The 20045-nt window shown below is 40.7% G+C and overlaps 1 protein-coding gene and 1 long non-coding RNA gene across 22 annotated transcripts in view; one reads left to right on the forward strand and one right to left on the reverse strand.

Annotated features, from left to right (window-relative positions):
- Positions 1–16475: 16475 nt before the first annotated feature.
- On the forward strand, positions 16476–18653 carry LOC111973094 (uncharacterized). The gene is made up of 2 exons (XR_002878518.2): positions 16476–16670; positions 17181–18653. It is a non-coding gene; the product is annotated as an uncharacterized lncRNA (long non-coding RNA).
- epb41l2 (erythrocyte membrane protein band 4.1 like 2) overlaps positions 18351–20045 on the reverse strand; it is a 94173-nt gene continuing 92478 nt past the window's right edge. For all 21 annotated transcript variants that reach the window (XM_070446504.1, XM_070446502.1, XM_024000284.2 and 18 more), the window contains one exon: positions 18351–19460. Coding sequence is in view for 1 of the 21 variants with exons in the window: in XM_024000287.2 (XP_023856055.1) it covers positions 19455–19460 (6 nt within the window). In the remaining 20 variants the exon portion in view is untranslated. The remainder of the gene's footprint in view (positions 19461–20045) is intronic.

Here is a 20045-nt window from a genome sequence, read left to right on the forward strand (position 1 = left end):
AATAACAGCTTTCTAAGTGGTTTCTAATTTGAATGATTTAGTTGTTACTTTGTGCCCTTCTCTCCCATATGCCAAATCACAGACGACAAGCTAAACATGGGGAGGCTGGTAGACTATTAAACAGGAAATATGGACTAGGGAGTGTAACCTAGCGCTGATGTTGTTGTTGCCGTTACATTCAGATGACGGACTACATTTTACATTGTGAATAATAAACCAAGGCTTCCCGGAATGCAGAGAGACACTCGTCCTCGCACTCATTAGAACATGTAAGAAACTAGTAATAGTCAAGTAATAAAACAGCAGCAACTGATTCCACAGAAGCGCTAGACCTACAGACAGAGCTGTGGATCTTCACCACAGTAAAGCCAGGCCATGCAGGCCATGTGTCTGAAAAGGGGAAGGACTGTTGTGAAAAAAAATTCACTGATTTCCTTGTGAGAGCTGGAGAGGCTATATCCCCATGGCAACCTGCTCCTCAACATTTTCCTTGTAGTCTCTGGAAGCACAATTCTCAACCATGTTTGATATGATTTCTAAGGTGGTTGTTATTACTGTCGTTCTGAGACATTTTCTATCTCCTCAAAGATGGTTACATGATATTCAGTTACAGTTAGTAAAAACGGTGGTACCTTATTCATGGTCTATACAGTGTTGGGTAATGGAGAGTACTGAGTGTGCTGTGATGCAGGAACAGGCAGGTGTGAGCAGTGGAGCAGCGAACAGAACAGCTCTAACAGACATCCTGACAGCCCGACCTTTCATATACGTAAACAATGTAAAACTAAAGTGAGGGGCAACACTTAGATAATGGACGCTACAAAGCATCACAAGGTTACATACAGATGTAGGATTGTAATCTGAGCCAGTTTGCTACTACAGCAGGAAAAAAATGTACCTGCAGAATCAGGATATGTGAATTATTATGTGGATTTTTTATGGACATTTTTGTAGGGGTTGATACATTTTTCGTGAGGGAAAATCAAGCCGAAATTTCAAAGCGGAAATTAAAAACTTCAGAAGCTTTTTTTAAATCTCAAAGTTCTCCTGCAAAAGGGTGATCAAATTAAGATCCTACATCTATATAGGGCTTCTCTACGGTGATAGTATGGAATGGAATTATTATTTTGTTGAATATGGTGAAGCTGTTTCCCAACCAGCCATCTTTCTCTAATGAGATTCACCACATGAGAATTCCCCAGTGATTATTCCAGTTGCAATCCTCAGCTCCTCCAGTGGAAGACAGATGTGATATCTGCTTTCAGTTTCAACACATTTCAACGACTGTCACATTAAAAGCTTCACGGCTCAGTTGTGTATTAATGCGATATTTTTCAGCTAACCCTTCTAGTAAATTAATTTCTGTTCATTACAAGTTTCTCTGTTGGAAATGTTGACAAAAAAAATGACGTTCCCATCACAATGCCAGGATAACGGAAATGGAGGATTCTTTGCCCAGATGGTGTTTTTAGTATCCATCTTCATTCTGCTTTCACCATGTACTGTAGCCCACGCCACTTGAGCAAGAGGCAGAGCAGATTTAATCACAATGCATTTTTTTATGGGAATAAGAATTTAATTAAAGGAGAAAAACAGGCACAGTTACAATACCAATGTGATTCATTATCAACCATTCAGGGTATCTGAACTCATCTTAGGTTTGGCCACAAATAATGGATATTGATTTATTACTAAATCTGATAACAGGTGATATTGTAAAGTTCTGCAGTCACCGTATGATTTAATGCTTAAGCAAATCAACTTGACTAACACATTTGGAGATGTGCATATCTGCCTAATGTTGAATCACAACATTGATCTGTACATTACATGCTGTAGCTGAATATCACCGGTTTGATGTGATATTCCAAGATGTCAAATTCATAATAGAGAATAGAATGGTTTCAACATACAGCCCCTGCAACAGTGTGATAATAGGAAACACCACTACACAATCAAACATTAACGTCACAAACACCCAAGGGATCGCTGAGTGGGTAACATTGGATTCCCTCAGAAACTGAATGGCTGCCCACTGTGGGGGTTACCCTTTGTAGTTCCTAAACCTGATGTACCTATGGAGGATTGATCCTCACTGGACACCTTACGTCAGAGCCAAAGCCCAAGCCCCTCTGCTGCCCGATTCATCCTCAGTCTCCATAGAAACAGTATCAGCCCCTCCATCACACACACAAACGGTAGATTAATTGGCAATTAACCTGGCATATTTTTTATATTTTTATCTCCCCATTTCATAAAATAAGAGAGTGACAGATTTTGCTTCATGCATTTTTATGAACGTAAGCATATTACAGACCGCAGGCAGGAAAGCAGTGGAAATGAGCTAAACTGATTTCCCCCCTCCTGCTCCACACCAGTTGAATGTCCTAAACCTGTTCATCATAAAATCACCAAATAAAGAAATGATTGAAGCCAGGTGTCTCTGATTGCTGTACTTCACTGAGCTGTGGCACCAGAGTGACATCTTATTCTGTCTCAAGTTCAAGGCTTTGCTATAATTTCCGAACGGTTCAACCGATATGGATGAAAATACCCTCAAATTAAAGCTGACAGTCTGCACTTTAACCCAATAAGAATTGTATCATTTCAAATCAAAAGTGCTGGAGTACAGAGTCAAAACAACAAAACGTGTCACTGTGCCAACACTTTTGGAGCTCACTGTATATAGACAGAAAACATTGCTTTGCTTTACAATAATGACTTGAGTCAGATTGAATAGCATTGGTTATATATAGCAGGGTTTCGAGTTCGGGAAACCCTGATATATAGCATTCTTATTAATGTGACAGGCCAGAACAAAAGGGATTCTCTTGGCGATATAGATCAGTGTCCTCCACCGTAGACAGCCATTGAATTGAGCTCTGATACACACAGGAAATACCATGGCTGCACTGACACATAGATAACACAAATAAAACCTTCCTCTCTCTCAGCTGTGAGAAGCTGTCTCTCAGGACGCCTAAACTAAAAGCTCAGAGGTAGTATCTTAGTAATTACAATTTTCCCCAGCCCTCACTCCTAATGCCTAGTCTTTCAACCATCTGGCCTGATTCATCTAATAAGAACKTTGTTGATCTCATGATCCAATGTCCTTGTGGCCTTAGATTCCCTTGATTTGTGAGTTAATTACATTACAGAGCACCTTTCCCCTATCATTTTAATTAGATGTACAATGTTGAGAATAAAGTACTGTATCAACAGGTTGAATCCAATCTAAGAGGATAATCATTGTCTGCAAACAATGTGAAAATCCATTTTAAATTGTGGATGAAAATGCCACCCTTCAAAACAACAAACCAAAGACCATGGATTTTGGATAGATGATATCTGACAAGATGGATCTTTACACCGAGTGAGAATGAAGCGGAGAATTGATTGAGGCTAGTGGGAAGACCCCCGACCCTAAAGCAATCCTCACCTCCGGGGGGTGGGGGGTGGGGCTGTCCCCTTGTCTCACCAGGAAATACACTAATTAAATCCTTCGGTGGTGACGGGTAGTAATCTGGCCTGGCAATGGATTTTGGCAATTTTCGCTGATATGTGACACGTATTAATGCCAAAATAACATGCAAAACAGGCAAGCCCCCAAAAATAATAAAATTGGGGTTTTTTTGCTAAAAATGTGGGGCGCAAACCTGCCCTGAATGACGGGTTGCCACTGCCCTGGGAGTCATTAAGACTGATGTCTGAGCTACAGCAATGAGAAGAGGGAGGGAGCAGCGGGAGGTGACAGGATCTCTTTCGCCTTGATACGTTATAGATAAGCGCTCAGAAAGGAAGTTTAAATGAGTGGTGGGCGCTAGAGGGAAGGAAGCTTCTAGCCTGGAGATGATGCCACTCTGGGAAAATACCATCATTAGAACAATAGACAGGGGAGGCAACAGATGACGTTATTTTACCCTCACAAACGGCAAAATGTCAAGCAAGCGGTGAATCCCTGACATCAGGAAAGTGGTGTTTCCATAAACATCACAGTAATGAATTCATGTTGATATCAATCTAGAACCACAATGTCAGAAAAACAATAATTTTGTCTATGCCCCACCAACCCGTCCCCCCAAAAAAGTGCAGCAAAAACTTGACAGTACATACAGTACTGTGGCATAGCAACACCAATCTACTGTAGCTCTGCATCCAAACGTAGTTCACAATTCAGGTAAATGTTTGAAAAGTACTGACATACTGACATACATCCACTTCACACCGATCATTTCAAGTAGCAGTACAAGACCAACATCCAATAGAAAAGTACAATTCAAAACGTTCTGACAGGGGAAATAGATGTAGGGACTTCATTACCATCTGTTTTGGTGAAAAGGTCATTCCCATCAAGTGAAGTGCCACTACACTGCTCTGCCTGTAGGATTCAGATGAGAGACCAACGAGACTGCAACCCAAACAAGACAATGATACCAAGGTGTAACTGACTGGTGTGTTCTCTTAGACTTGGTTTAAGCTAGTTGAGGGTAGTGTTTGGAGTCTGGAGCCCCATATGAGGCCAGCTCATCAACCTGTTTGGGCACATACAGGACAGATACTCTTCAATTATTTTTAATTAAGCACAAGCATAGAGTACAACTTACAGTATTACATGCCCCTCAACACAGCAATGGTAATGTTTTGACGATGGAGCCTGTCAATAGACCAGTATGGGATGGGATGCATGGCACTGGATACTGTAGTACAGCAGAATGAGTTTTGGGGATGTGGTTCATTTGAGGAGAATATACAGTCATTTCAGCACAGGACAAAATGTAATCCGAAATCAACTTCACATGCATTTACAGATTCTGATGAATTTATCAGGTTGCTATACCAACCTTTGGAAAACACATTTCTACAGAGGGTGGAATCTCCTAATCCCTGACGCTAATCAAGCAGCAATACAACATGCTGCCAATTATGAAGACCTTAAAACTACACAAGAAAGTGTGATGCCACATTCACAGTGAATTAAATTGACAATCCCAAATGGATATTTAGACATTTCTGTCAACGTCGTGTGTATAGGTGGCAGGGAAGTCAGGCGCAGGAGAGTTAAACAAAGTGTAAATGGAGACTTTTAATCAATGTCCACATAACATGCTCCAAACACTAAAATATACATACATAAAATAAACATGGGTACGAGGACCCGTCGCGCACCTATACACCAAGAATCAACACTTGACATAAAACAATCTCTGACAAACACATGAGGGGAAACAGAGGGTTAAATACACAACAGGTAATGAATGGGATTGACAACAGGTGTGTGGGAAGACAAGACAAAACCAATGGAAAATGAAAAATGGATCGATGATGGCTAGAAGACCGGTGACGTCGACCGCCGAACACCGCCCGGACAAGGAGAGGCAACGACTTCGGTAGAAGTCGTGACAATTTCAAAAAGATTAATATTGATTTCAAGTCGAATACTGAGACAGAGCTTGACGACCAGGTTGTGTCTGGGTTAGGCTATTAGATGTCAGGTAGAGGGGTAGTCACAGTGAGAGAATAGTCTAAATCAGCATTCAATAAAAAATAACAGTTTTGCTAGACAGCTCGAATAAAAACAAACATTTTTGTTGTTGTTTTGGCTCTGTACTCCAGCACTTTGGATTTTAAATGATCCAATGACTGTGAGGTTAAAGTGCAGACTGACAGATTTAATTTGAGGGTATTTTCATCCATATCGGGTGAACCGTTTAGAAATTACAGCCCTTTTTCTACATAGTCCCCCCATTTTAGGGGACCAAAAGTATTGGGACAAKTACACTTATACAGTGGCAAGAAAAAGTATGTGAACCCTTTGGAATTACCTGGATTTCTGCATAAATTGGTCAACAATAGACAAACAGTGAGCTTAAACAAATAACACACAAATTATTGCATTTTTCTTGTCTATATTGAATACATAATTTAAACATTCACAGCGTAGGTTGGAAAAAGTATGTGAACCCCTAGGCTAATGACTTCTCCAAAAGCTAATTAGAGTCAGGAGTCAGCTAACTTGGAGTCCAATCAATGAGATGAGATTGGAGATGTTGGTTAGAGCTGCCTTGCCCGGTAAAAAATGCTCACAAAATTTGAGTTTGCTATTCACAAGAAGCATTGCCTGATGTGAACCATGCCTTGAACAAAATATATCTCATCAGTTCACAGTAAGACAAATTGTCTATAAATGGAGAAAGTTCAACACTGCTGCTACTCTCCCTAGGAGTCACCATCCTGCAAAGATGACTGCAAGAGCACAGCGCAGAATTCTCAATGAGGTTAAGAAGAATCCTAGAGTGTCAGCTAAAGACTTACAGAAATCTCTGGAACATGCTAACATCTCTGTTGACGAGTCTACGATACGTAAAACACTAAACAAGAATGGTGTTCATGGGAGGACACCACGGAAGAAGCCACTGCTGCATGTCTGAAGTTTGCAAAAGTGCACCTGGATGTTCCACAGCGCTACTGGAAAAATATTCTGAGGACAGATGAAACTACAGTTGAGTTGTTTGAAAGGAACACACAACCCTATGTGTGGAGAAAAAAAAAGGCACAGCACAGCACACCAACATCAAAACCTCATCCCAACTGTAAAGTATGGTGGAGGGAGCATCATGGTTTGGGGCTGCTTTGCTGCCTCAGGGCCTGCACAACTTGCTATTGACGGAAAAATGAATTCCCAAGTTTATCAAGACATTTTGCAGGAGAATGTTAGGCTATCTGTTTGGCAATTGAAGATCAACAGAAGTTGGGTGATGCAACAGGACAAAGACCCAAAACACAGAAGTAAATCGACAACAGAAGAAAATACGCCTTCTGGAGTGGGCCAGGCAGAGTACTCACCTCAACCCGATTTTAAATGCTGTGGCATGACCTCGAGAGAGCAGTTCACACCAGACATCCTAAGAATATAGCTGAACTGAAACAGTTTTGTAAAGAGGAATGGTCCAATAATTCCTCCTGAACGTTGTGCAGGTCTGATCCCCAACTACAGAAAACGTTTGGTTGAGTTTATTGCTGCCAAAGGAGGGTCAACCAGTTCTTAAAAGGGTTCACATACTTTTCCCACCCTGCACAGTGAATGTTTACACAGTGTGTTCAATGAAGACATGAAAACGTATAATTGTTTGTGTGTTATTAGTTTAAGCAGACTGTGTCTATTGTTGTGACCAAGATGAAGATCAGACCAAATCTTATGACCAATTTATGCAGAAATCCAGGTATTTCCAAAGGGTTCAAATACATTTTCTTGCCACTGTACCTGTATTAAAGTAGTCAAAAGTTTAGTATTTGGTCCCATATTTGTAGCACGCAAAGATTACATCTAGGTTGTGACTCTACAAACTTGTTGGATGCCTTCACCATTTGTTTTAGTTACAGACACACAAATATCATACCCCCAAGACATGCCAACCTCTCACCATTACAATAACATGCCTCAAACTTTCTCAGTCATCATTATTCACGATTCCTGTAATCATGGTAGCATCCACATTAATGTAGAAGTGTTTAGAAACATTCTATTCTTACAAAATAATCTGAAACACAACCAAAACAAACAGCAAATGCATCCAATAAGTTTGTAGAGTCACATGCTCGATGTAATCATTGTGTTCTAGGAATATGGGACCAAAAACTAAGCATTTGACTACTTTAATACACAAGTGAATTTGTCCAAATATTTTTGGTCCCATATTCCACAGGGGGACTGTGAACAAAAAGTGCTGTAATTTCAAAACGGTTCACCTTGATATGATTGAAAATACCCTCAAATTAAATCTGYCAGTCTGCACTTTAACCTCATTGTCATTGTATCATTTTCAAATACAAAGTGCTGGAGTACAGAACCAAAAAAACAAAACAATGTGTCACTGTCCCAAAACTTGGAGCTCACTGTACATTATTTACATTACGACATGCGCTAAATTTGTAAACAAGCAGTCAGTTCCATCTCCTAACATTCAGTGGTATAGTACTTTATCACCTTCTGAAAATCACAGAACTGGCATCATTAAAAGCTCTAGTACAGTAAATCCGGAGCGCGGCGCCGTAAGGCTTCAGTTCGGCTGGCGAACAGAACGAGTGTGCTCACATACTCCCTTAAAAGACCTTCGCTTGAAAAACAAGATAGTACTCTTTGTCCATTTTGAGACACCGTAGCCAGCCACTTCCTCAAAATAGTCAGAAAAAAAAGAAAAGACAACTCATGAAATCTGTCATTAATTTTGACATTTTGTCAGAGGAGATCTTAGTAGTACAATTTTACATCTAACTAAGATGTTTGGTGCAGTATTTCTCAATGACTTCGGCTTGCCTCAAGAAAGAAAATGTGCCGAACAGACGAAAAAACCCTTACCGAAGTCTAAAACGAACAAAATGTCATAATATATGCACCAACTATTCCGAACTGTTTCGGCTGGGAAGCATGTGGACGATTTTACACAAAACAATATATCTCTGTAATGGTGTATCAATAATGGCGCCATTTTTCTTAATAATCACACAGTGACAGCCACGTTCTCTACTGTAGCTATGTTAAAAATACAGTCTGGTGCATGGCTCTCTCAATTCATGTTAGAGTGCACTTAGAAAGGCTGCTAAATAAAACATAGTCCATCTCAAAAGCACTGTCCCAGATATGAAGACAGACAGAGAGCTGTATGACATAAGCTTTGTTGGAAAAGAAAAGCAGAGATGGGGAGTCAGGAAGAGCAATTACACTGAGGTCAAGCTGTATGTCACCAAATCCACAGCATATACCATGCTTATGCATAACTTGTGCTGTTAGTCAGACTGACAATGTCATGTATGTTACTAGCTCCTTTTGGATCCCTTCTGTTGCGATAACACCCCTGCCCTCGATTCATTTCCCTTCAAAATCTGAATATGTATTTTCAGTCAAACATCTCCAGTGTCTTAGGACATGAAATTAAACTGACTGCCATGAGTCTCAATCAAATCCTTTTAAGTCAGATGATGAGATTGTAATTCTCAAGTCACGTTGTTTTAAAGTTGTTTTTAAGTTGACACATGCTCAACAAAAAAATGGGCGGACCGGATTTCTCTCCATGCCCACGACTTGGCATTTCTCAGTGCCAAGATTGTGCATGTCATCCTTTCACAAGGGCAAAAAACACACAGTAAATACGAGTTTCCTCTATGAGCCAAAAAACAGGCTCTCCCTGGGGTTAGAAAAACGATATGCGCTACTCCACTTACCAACTAATGGGTTTTTCTTTCAACGGAGGAGATTTCTGTCCAGCAGCTTGTACACATAAAGTATCATTATAGTTGCTGAACAGTATACCCACACAACCGTATGTACATTCTCTAGTATAATAAAATATACACAGAGTGTACAAAGCATTAGGAACACTCTTTCCTCGACAGACTGAGCAGGTCAATCCAGGTGAAAGCTATCATCCTTTATTGATGTCACTTGTTAAATCCACTTCAATCCGTGTAGATAAAGAGGCGCCGACAGACATGGCAGCATGGCAAGAATTTCGCTACACCTGCAATAACATCTGCTAAATCTGTGTATGCGACCAATACAATTTGATGTAATTTGAGGAGACAGGTTAAAGAAGGATTTTAAACCTTAAGACATTTGAGACATGGATTGTGTATGTGTGCCATTCAGAGGGTGAACGGGCAAGACAAAATATGTAAAGTGCCTTTGAAAAGGGTATGATAGTAGGCGGCAGACGCACCGGTTTGTGTCAAGAACTGCAACGCTGCTGTGTTTTTCATGCTCAACAGTTTCCCGTGTGTATCAAGAATGGTCCACCACCAAAAGGACATCCAGCCAACTTGACACAACTGTGGGAAGCATTGGAGTGAACATGAGCCAGCATTCCTGTGGAACACTTTTGACACCTTGTAAAGTCCATGCCCCAACAAATTGAGGCTATTCAAAGGGCAAAAGGGGGTGCAACTCAATGCGTTCTTAAGGTTTTGTACACTCAGTGTGTGTACTGTGCTTGTAGTCTACCAACAGTGATCTGTTTTCCATGAGCATGAGGCTGAAACCATTTCAGTATGGTAGATAGGTTTGGGTGATCAAGTGGCTGTACACACTAAAACACAGATGTCTAAAAGCTGAATGACTATTCCAAACACATCCCCTTACATAACAACAGTGGAATTCTAAAAGCTATCAACTACACCCCTGGACAGTTCACCTCTGTAGCCTACACAACAAACGGTTCCTCTAAATGTGTCATTCACGCAACAGGATGTGTCATTCACATCACAGGATTAGACCGCTGTCACATTTACACACCAGCACTGTTTCCATAGTTACCCAACAGAAACAAAACTACCCATACCAGGGTACACTTTGCATATATCCAAACGGGGATTAGTTTCCTCACGCATCTCAATACACTACAGGAATATTGACGATGTGCATCATTTCTTGTTACAGGCAAATGGGAGATTGACTGAATTCCCACAAATGAGAGTAGTGTGTTTTCACCAAATATATTGTGAAACTCCTAGAAATAACAGATTTACCCCACTGACATAGCATGATGTGTGGAATATATTATTGTTCCATAATGACATTCAGAAAGATGAATCATAATGAAACACACAGAAGAAGAGACGTATCATAACCCACGTGGGAGGGAATAGCCTACTGTGTCTGTATGTCAGTCATACACCAGTGTACAGAGGTGGGGAAATGCATAGACCCCCTCCAGAGGCATAATCCATTAACAGAATACTAAAATGGTAAATTATGCTTGACAAGCATCCAGTGTTAGGGCCCAAGATGTGTCTCACTGAAAACCTAAGTAATGAAGGAAGAAATCATAATCTTTCCCACCATCCCGTATGTCCTACACCAAAAACATCTTTAACGCTCATTTTTAACATACTGTATTTCACATCCATGTATTCTGCTGTATACACTTGGCAGCTTCTATAGAATGAAAAGCATTTTTTTTTAAATGCACACACACTCGTCGTCAAGGTAAGAAGGCTCTCTGTGAGGAGTGATACAGAGGGCAGAGGTCAAAGCACTTTTACTCAAACCTGATGCAGAGAAGAACGCCTACTTTAACGATATTTCTCCCTAACGAATCCCTCGCTCTCTTTCAAATGGATGTACAACCTCGCAAGAACCTCTGTAAACACTACCTCCTTATCTACTATGAGTAGTAGAGAGCTGCAGCCTCTGGTAAAAGAGAACAATCAAACTGTAATACAGAAGTATGCTGCTACTAATAGATAAAATAAACATGTTCATTTATGATCGTCAGATAGGGAGTTGCGATTGGCTCATATTGTCTTGTATGGGTTTGTCAGAGTATTTTCTTTTTCTTGGCAGCCCTCTTATTTTGTGAATTGCGGCGGGAGAGAGCAGTCTACCCACAACCATGACATGCATCTGTTAAAAAGAGTTAAGGCAAATTCCTTTTCTAATCAATTCCTGCCCCTGTTGCGCCACAACGCCAATCCAATATTTATCCTAGGTTTTCAAAGCCTTGTCAGATTCGGTCATCGTCAAGTGTCTGGTTGTGCTCCACCTGGGAAAGATCAGGAGAGCCCAAAAAGATGAAAGAGCCAGCCAGCAGGGCTGACGGACAGAACAGAAACATATCTAGAATTAATTAATTTGAGCACGTGTTTATGTCTTAATATTGGTTCTCCTTTTGTCGTGCTTAAAAAAAAAAAAAAAACGTCCAGGGCCTGGCTAATAGGCACGCTGATAGAATGGAAAAATGTGCATCATTCGAACCCTATTGAAGCAGCTGGCAGCTCATCCTTGTGTTCAGAAACACACATTTACACAACGGTTTCAAACACGCCATAATGACCATTGCAGCAATAACACACCGCTCAATGCAAAAGAGCAGCTTACTAAATAGAACCAAATCTCAACTCCCAGCCCTGCCAACCCTGGGCTCCAACAGCTCCTCACAGACCGACGCACATCATCACAATGTCTCCAAGACGCTCTAGTAAACACGAACACATTGTCAGCTCTGCAGTCCTCCACTGTACTGCCTATAGTAGAACATTGTAATAGTTTAGTTTATACAGAGTATGATCATACTGGAAAAATAATTACCAGTTGACTTAACATTGCACTACAGGAAAACAAACAAGCTCATAAAATGGTGTGGAGGAGCAGTGTTTGAAGAGCAAACCATGATTGTGCTGCTCTCTCTTCTCCTACCGCTGATGGGCAGATGCAAACCATTAAATATCAAATCTAGTGTAATGTACAGGACGGAACAAGTACATCATGTATATATTAGTAGTATGAAAGATTTAACCTTGAAGAAGCTTTATGGTGTGGAATGGGATCAACGGAGATTGATTGATGTGTAGAAAACAGAAAGCAATCTGTTCATACAGTAAATTACATTCCAGCAGATCCATGTGGGTGGGCTGGTCAGGGAGCGGGTTTAGGAGAAAGGTTAAGACCATCTCATCCCATCAACGAAAGGTAGTGGGTCCACTTCCTACAGTACTGACTTGCTGTAGACAGCAGTCCTACATTCACTATGGACAATACAGTGGTCAAACAACTCACACACCTCAGCGGTTTTTCATTATAATCAATTTTTTCAGAGGAGCAGAATCAATAGCTGGAATATATATATATACAGTGGGGAGAACAAGTATTTGATACACTGCCGATTTTGCAGGTTTTCCTACTTACAAAGCATGTAGAGGTCTGTAATTTTTATCATAGGTACACTTCAACTGTGAGAGACGGAATCTAAAACAAAAATCCAGAAAATCACATTGTATGATTTTTAAATAATTAATTTGCATTTTATTGCATGACATAAGTATTTGATCACCTACCAACCAGTAAAGAATTCCGGCTCTCACAGACCTGTTAGTTTTTCTTTAAGAAGCCTCTGTTCTCGCACTCATTACCTGTATTAACTGCACCTGTTTGAACTCGTTACCTGTTAAAAGACACCTGTCCACACACAATCAAACAGATTCCAACCTCTCCACAATGGCCAAGACCAGAGAGCTGTGTAAGGGACATCAGGGATAAAATTGTAGACCCTGCACAAGGCTGGGATGGGCTACAGGACAATAGGCAAGCAGCTTGGTGAGAAGGAAACAACTGTTGCGCAATTATTAGAAATGAAGAAGAAGTTCAAGATGACGGTCAATCACCTCGGTCTGGGGCTCCATGCAAGATTTCACCTCGTGGGGCATCAATGATCATGAGGAAGGTGAGGGATCAGCCAGAACTACACCGGCAGGACCTGGTCAATGACCTGAAGAGAGCTGGACCACAGTCTCAAAGAAAACCATTAGTAACAACTACGCCGTCATGGATTAAAATCCTGCAGCGCACGCAAGGTCCCCCTGCTCAAGCCAGCGCATGCCAGGCCCGTCTGAAGTTTGCCAATGACATTCTGGATGATCCAGAGGAGGAATGGGAGAAGTCATGTGGTCTGATGAGACAAAAAATAGAGCTTTTTGTGCTAACTCCACTCGCCGTGTTTGGAGGAAGAAGAAGTATGAGTACAACCCAAGAACACCATCCCAACGTGAAGCATGGAGGTGGAAACATCATTCTTTGGGGATGCTTTTCTGCAAAGGACAGGACGACTGCACTGTATTGAGGGGAGGTGGATGGGCCATGTATCGCGAGATCTTTGCCAACAACCTCCTTCCTCAGTAAGAGCATTGAAGATGGTCCTGGCTGGTTCTTCCAGCATGACAACGACACGAAGCACACAGCCATGGCAACTAAGGAGTGGCTCCGTAAGAAGCATCTCAAGGTCCTGGAGTGGCCTAGCCAGTCTCCAGACCTGAACCCAATAGAAAAATCTTTGGAGGAGCTGAAAGTCCGTATTGCCCAGCTACAGCCCCGAAACCTGAAGGATCTGGAGAAGATCTGTAGGGAGGAGTGGGCCAAAATCCTGCTGCAGTGTGTGCAAACCTAGTCAAGAACTACAGAGAACGTTATGATCTCTGTAATTGCAAACAAAGGTTTCTGTACCAAATATTAAGTTCTGCTTTTCTGATGTATCAAATACTTATGTCATGCAATAAATGCAAATTAATTACTTAAAATCATACAAGTGTGATTCTGGATTTTTGTTTTAGATTCCGCCTCTCATAGTTGAAGTGTACCTATGATAATAATTACAGACCTCTACATGCTTTGTAAGTAGGAAAACCTGCAAAATCGGCAGTGTAGTCAAATACTTGTTCTCCCACTGTATATATATATATGTGAGTGAGAAATGACAGACTGATCTTGAAAACTAAAATAACCTTGGGTTGATGCTGAGTGATGGCGACTAAAGAAAAATTGTCAGCTGTCCTCAAATTAAGCGTAGTGGCATTTAACACATTGGCAACTCTGGATAGATACATAACAAAACGGCAGAAAGGCATTGAAATGCTCTTCTAGTCTGACTAGCGAACAGATGAATGTTATATGCTCATCTATCAAGGAGAGAAAATACAGTGACTATAAAGTATGCTGCCCATGACTGTCATCATCAACAAGTAATGAAAACGCCAATGACCAATTTTGCCTTGATTAATCACACTATTAGAGCCCCCACCCTTATGTCTCATCCAGTGAGTGTCGATACAATTGACAGGCAATAGACTGAATCCAGAATGATGTCCGTTTTGATGCTCTCTACCCCCCCCCCCTCGAGTGAGAAGTGTGGTGCTTAGGCAATGAGAGTAGGCCCAGACCTGATCACTGTAGGGGAGACATCCACTTACTGTGGCCTCTCCCTACAAACAGAAGATCAATCATGGTTTAGTAGCTACTAAAGTCTGAGGAAGTCTAAACATGACAGCCTAATTAAATACGTCTGCTCTGGGTTGGGGCTAGGTAATTACGTGCTCTGATGAGTTGCTTCTGTTTTGTGGCAGCGTTTGAACTTTTCATCTCCATCATTAATAGTCTATATTTTAAATAGACTGACTGTTGAGCTATTTTTAGCGCTTGCGACACTTTGTTGGGTTTTGAATCACTGATTAATCGTAATGACATGTTAGTAGACTCAAATCAAAATTCGAGTTTGTGGCACTGTATTCTTATGAACTATAGAGCACCGTGGAGGCCTAGAAGAATATTTATATAAAAACAGCACACCCTGGCCCTTACTCTCTTTCAAAACCCAGCCTAAAACACACGACTTAAGCCTATGAACCCTCACGAACAAGAGAGCGACGATACCCACTCAAAACCCCAGTTAGTGTGCTTATGTAATGGGACGCGAGCAAGCTGTGGAAAATGTCAGTCGTGACTAAATCCAGTGAAGTAGTAGGGCTGAGTAGCCAAAGTAAGAGACACGCGGCAGATTCCATTATGAAGGTAGTTGGATTTCACACACAGCTCTCTCTCGGTCTCTCGCGCGCTCTCTCTTTGGAGCTGTGGCTCTCTCACCATGATGGCTGAGACAGTGATGGTAGTTTCTAGGGCCGAGGGATTGATTAGACAAAACTGTGGCAGATCAAAGATTTATTTTATGGATTTCTCAAATACCACAGTATGCAAATGAACAAGGCACTAAGAAACTACAAAAACAGGAGAAAGCTTTAGAAATGGCCTGACTGAGACAATTGAGAAAATGGCTTTTTAATCGTAGTATCCCAATGGCTCATTAGAATAACCTTACCTTGAATGGCAAACAAATTAACATTACTAGGCCAGACGAAGGAGCCAACTGACTTTTTTCTAAACAGAACATTTGGTTGTAATCTTGAACCCTTGAAAATGAAACGCAATCCCCTGGGGGGAGTATTTTGGGTTGAGAGTTGCTCATTAAGTGTTGTAAATCTCTTCTGTAATCATAGCAGGGAACTTTCAGTCATGCTTATTCAAGAAACACACAATGCACATTGACAGTATTCGATAGCTGAACTATCGCAGTTGAGAGTAAAGCCTGTTTCGAAGGTGCTTATCGTGTCAATAATGAAAGTTGAGGAACGTCGCCTGTTCATAATAAGTAAGTCTTATAAACCCTATAATCGAACAAACTGAAATACCTCAGGGCGTTTTGTAAGACAGATAGCAATGATTTGATCAATTCAGATTTCGATTGTATTCTGATTAAGTGTAGACTTCCACAACCATCCATTCAGAGGTCAGTATAACAGCCCAGTCAAATCTATTTTATGTCACAATGCTAAACTAAACAGACATTCACACAGATAACCTTTCAACAGCTTCACTCAAAATCTGTTTGGCCAATTCAAATCTCTCAAATATCTGCTTCAACAGACGAGATGTTCCCATCAAACCCCATACCATGTCAGAGAAATGATAACTATGCAAAGTGACGGAGGCTCTGTATGTTTATGATGTCAGAACAGAGTAACAGGGGCTCACGTCTGGATTGGCCCCCTAGCACAGGTCTGGATTGGCCCCCAATCCAGACCGGCTGGGTAAACTATTAACTAGGCAGCAGTAAATCCACTTAGTAATCACAGGGTTGTTTAAACAACCGCACAAAGTCCAAATCACCAGTGGTATTACTACAGCAGTGTCACAGAGCCAAAGGCCTCAGTCTCACCAGTTACCACCATCAGTATGTCCAGCTTGGTGTTGTTTCTCAGGGAGGTCCCCGGATGGCTGCTGTGGGTTGGGGTCTTCCTGCCTGTCACTCTGCTGTTGATACAGATCATGGTTTACCTGAATTGGAAGCTGAAGGAAGGTAATTTAACTGCACTCTGCTTTGTCTGTCATAACAGCTAACAAATTAGTGATTTTTTGACAATATACAATTAGATGAGACAAAAATTGTCAATATCTATAACTTCTTACTTGTCTGTAACATACTACTTGTAGCATATTGCTATAGGACAACTAGCCCGTGTAAACCTGGTATGATTTGACATGCATATTACAGCTGCATTAGCATAGAAAAAGGACTACTTAACAAAAAAAWATATATTTTTAAAACAACACAATGTTGAGAACAGTTCACCCTGTCTGAGAGAACCGTAACAGTCATTGGAAAGCTTCTTAGTGTGGAGCTGGCCTGAAGGCTTTGTCACTGGTCATTATTTTCTCAACTTCTTCATTATTGATAGTATTACTGATGGAGCTCTGCCTCTCAGCTGGGCTCAGACCTCACAGCTTTCAAACCCTGCTGGCTGTAGACAGAGAAGATTTGACCACACACACAGAGAGACAGAACGACTATATTCTTTCTTTATCTCAGTAGAGGCAGAGTTGTCTGCAGCACCTTACCCCAGGGACATGGCCTCCAGGCAGCGCAACAGAACCACATCACCCAGGCAGAGACGACGGGCTGGGGGGAGAATGTACACCTAAGAAGGGGAACTGTGGATGGCCCAACGCTGGATATTGCCCTGCTGGGTACAGTACAGCCCTCTGAGAACTAATATGCAAACAGAACAGTGTCACAGTGAGAGTACAGTGGATGGAGATGCTGAATACAAGGACTGAGGACTATACACCACCAGATCATGAATAAAACACGAGCTAAGCCATGGAGTGAAGCAACAACCAATATGGAATTCCAAATTACGGTTAACAAGGTGTTGGAATGCAGAGACAAAGTGCATTTTTATTGCTGCAATTATAGTGTTACCTTTCTAAGAATGGTTCAAGTTATTTTCAGAATATTTCCTTATGGTTGAAAAGGTTAAGAAACTGAGAAGTCCACAATAAGCTTTTGTTAAAGGGATACTTCAGTGTTTTGGTACTGAGGTACTTCCCCAGAGTCAGATTAACTTGTGGATACCATTTTCATGTCTCTGCGTGTAGTTTTAAGGAAGTTGCTAGCATGCTAGCAGATACCCATAGACTTCCCATGTATTGTATTAAAGAATTACATTTTTATGATAACATATTCACTTAGGATCTTACCTGGTGAAGGACAAAAGACTGAACATTGAATGCAACAACCATGTCTCTGTCACTAACAAATACAGTCATGGGTGGTAACTCTACAATTCATTCGAAAGGCAAGGCACTCTGGAAAATATGCAAATAAGCCTTTACAGTAAGAGGCGGTTTACAGTAGCATTATTAGTACGGTAAATCAAATACAGTAACAGTATTAGATACCATAAAATACAGTACGGTAAAACTGTTCCTTTTTATTTTACAGTAGCTTATAGGAAACTGGCTGCCAGTAAGTTACTGTCTAAACAACTTTTCTTTTTGTACAGTGCATATTTTCTAGTGTGTAGTTCCAGTAGTTAGCTACATTGCAAAAAAAGTCATTAACTACTGAAAACACTAACTAGATTTGAATTTAGTTCAACTACCACCAAGCTACTGAAAAATGTAGTTCAATTACTAGTTGGACTACATGTAGTTCACTACTCCCTAACACTGGTAAAAAGGAACCAAACTCATCCAATCAGAGAATAACAACATTTTATTTCAACAGTGTTACACAGAGGGTGGGGTGGCTGTGGGGGAGACAACATTTTAAAGCTGCTAAAAATCTAAGATTATTTGCTATACACTGGGCCCAAATAGCAAATTGACACCGTCATTGGGTTTGGTGAGGTTGGTCAGATTGCAGAGAGAGCTAAGGACAGCCATCTTCTTTATCTACAGGTAAAAGATAAAAATAGTGGCAATTTTGTTTATTTCTTGTAGTTCTCAAAAAACCTCTGAAATATTAAAAATATTTAAGGGGCAAAAAAAAAAAAACACCTCAACATCTAAATCAGTTCACTGATTGACAAAAAAAGTTTAAAAGATAGCAAAAAATATATGTTTCTACAAATATATTTCTGATTAATAATGCCAGAAAGTTATGGAAAAGCAAAAGTTTCCAAGCTGCCTAAGTGTTTCATGTTTTAAAATGTAAATTTTGTTGTGGTTTTTCTGAGGGAGGTACAGGAAAAGCACCTGCCCTTTAATGGAATGTTTTTGTTATGACTGCATAGAGCAGAACATGTGTTGGCACTGTAGTGCAATGTACAAAATGACACAGTGCTCCGTCCTTTGCTAGTCCCTTGGAAACTCACCCAATTAAATACAATTTGCTGTTCCTCCTTTTTCCCAAAAACAGATAAACATTTGACTCTAAGACCACATGGAACAAGACCAGGCCCAAAGCTAATATACCCACTTAGTCTTAATACCTGTCCACCTGCAACTGCATGAATACAGGAAGATAGATATTGAAATGACTTTCTCATAACATTACCCGTCTGTACATACTAGGAATGTGAATACTACTCAACAATAAAAATGACCACTTGATAAATCCTGTCTGGTTCTAATAATGGCAGAATTTTTTTCTTATTTTTGCAAAAAGCACAAAACAATTGAAACACGCTACAAATGTTAGCTAAGTGGTTTTCTTCTGAGTGATAAAAAAAAGGAACATGTGCAATGAAACACAGGAGTTCAGCCTCGGGGTTGTCCGACAGTCTTCCCACCAGGTTGACTCTCGGTTTGGGAGATGACAGGAGGTTCTCAAACATCCAAGTATGAACTTCACACGCACTCAGCTCTGTGAAAGAGAAAGAATTGAAGGACTGAATATTCTATTCAACATGAAGGAGTGTTGAGTACCACCAACTGGAGTAATTTTACAGATAAGGTCCAACGTGTCTAGAGATTTAATCAAAATCACCTAAAATAACTTGGTATGGTAATGCAACTGCCTTGCACTGATTAACAGTGCATTATACAGTTGATCATATCTGCAATTTTTTGCTCTTCTAATTGAATTAGGAAGATTTAATCTGCTTCGGCGAAAGTGGCTGAATCGCCTTGAGCTAAAGAGCTAAAGAGCTAATACAGCAGAAATTGGATTCTCATTACATACTAGCCGAATGGGATTAAAAGACACCATGTCCCTAACGCAAACCCAAAACCAGGTAGTACTCCAGCGTCTGCTTCAAAGTCTTTTGATGAGCAAGGCACCTCTCACGTCCTACCAGGTATAGTTCCTTCAGAAAGTATTCACACCCCTCGACTTTTTCCTCATGTTGTTGTGTTACAGCCTGAATTTAAAATGGATTCAATTAACTTTTTTTGTCACCGGCCTACACAATGTCAAAATGGAATTACGTTTTTTTCTGAAATGTCTTGA

The sequence above is a fragment of the Salvelinus sp. IW2-2015 genome, linkage group LG14 (genome assembly GCF_002910315.2).
Source record: "Salvelinus sp. IW2-2015 linkage group LG14, ASM291031v2, whole genome shotgun sequence".
In the NCBI taxonomy this organism is placed as follows: domain Eukaryota; kingdom Metazoa; phylum Chordata; class Actinopteri; order Salmoniformes; family Salmonidae; genus Salvelinus; species Salvelinus sp. IW2-2015.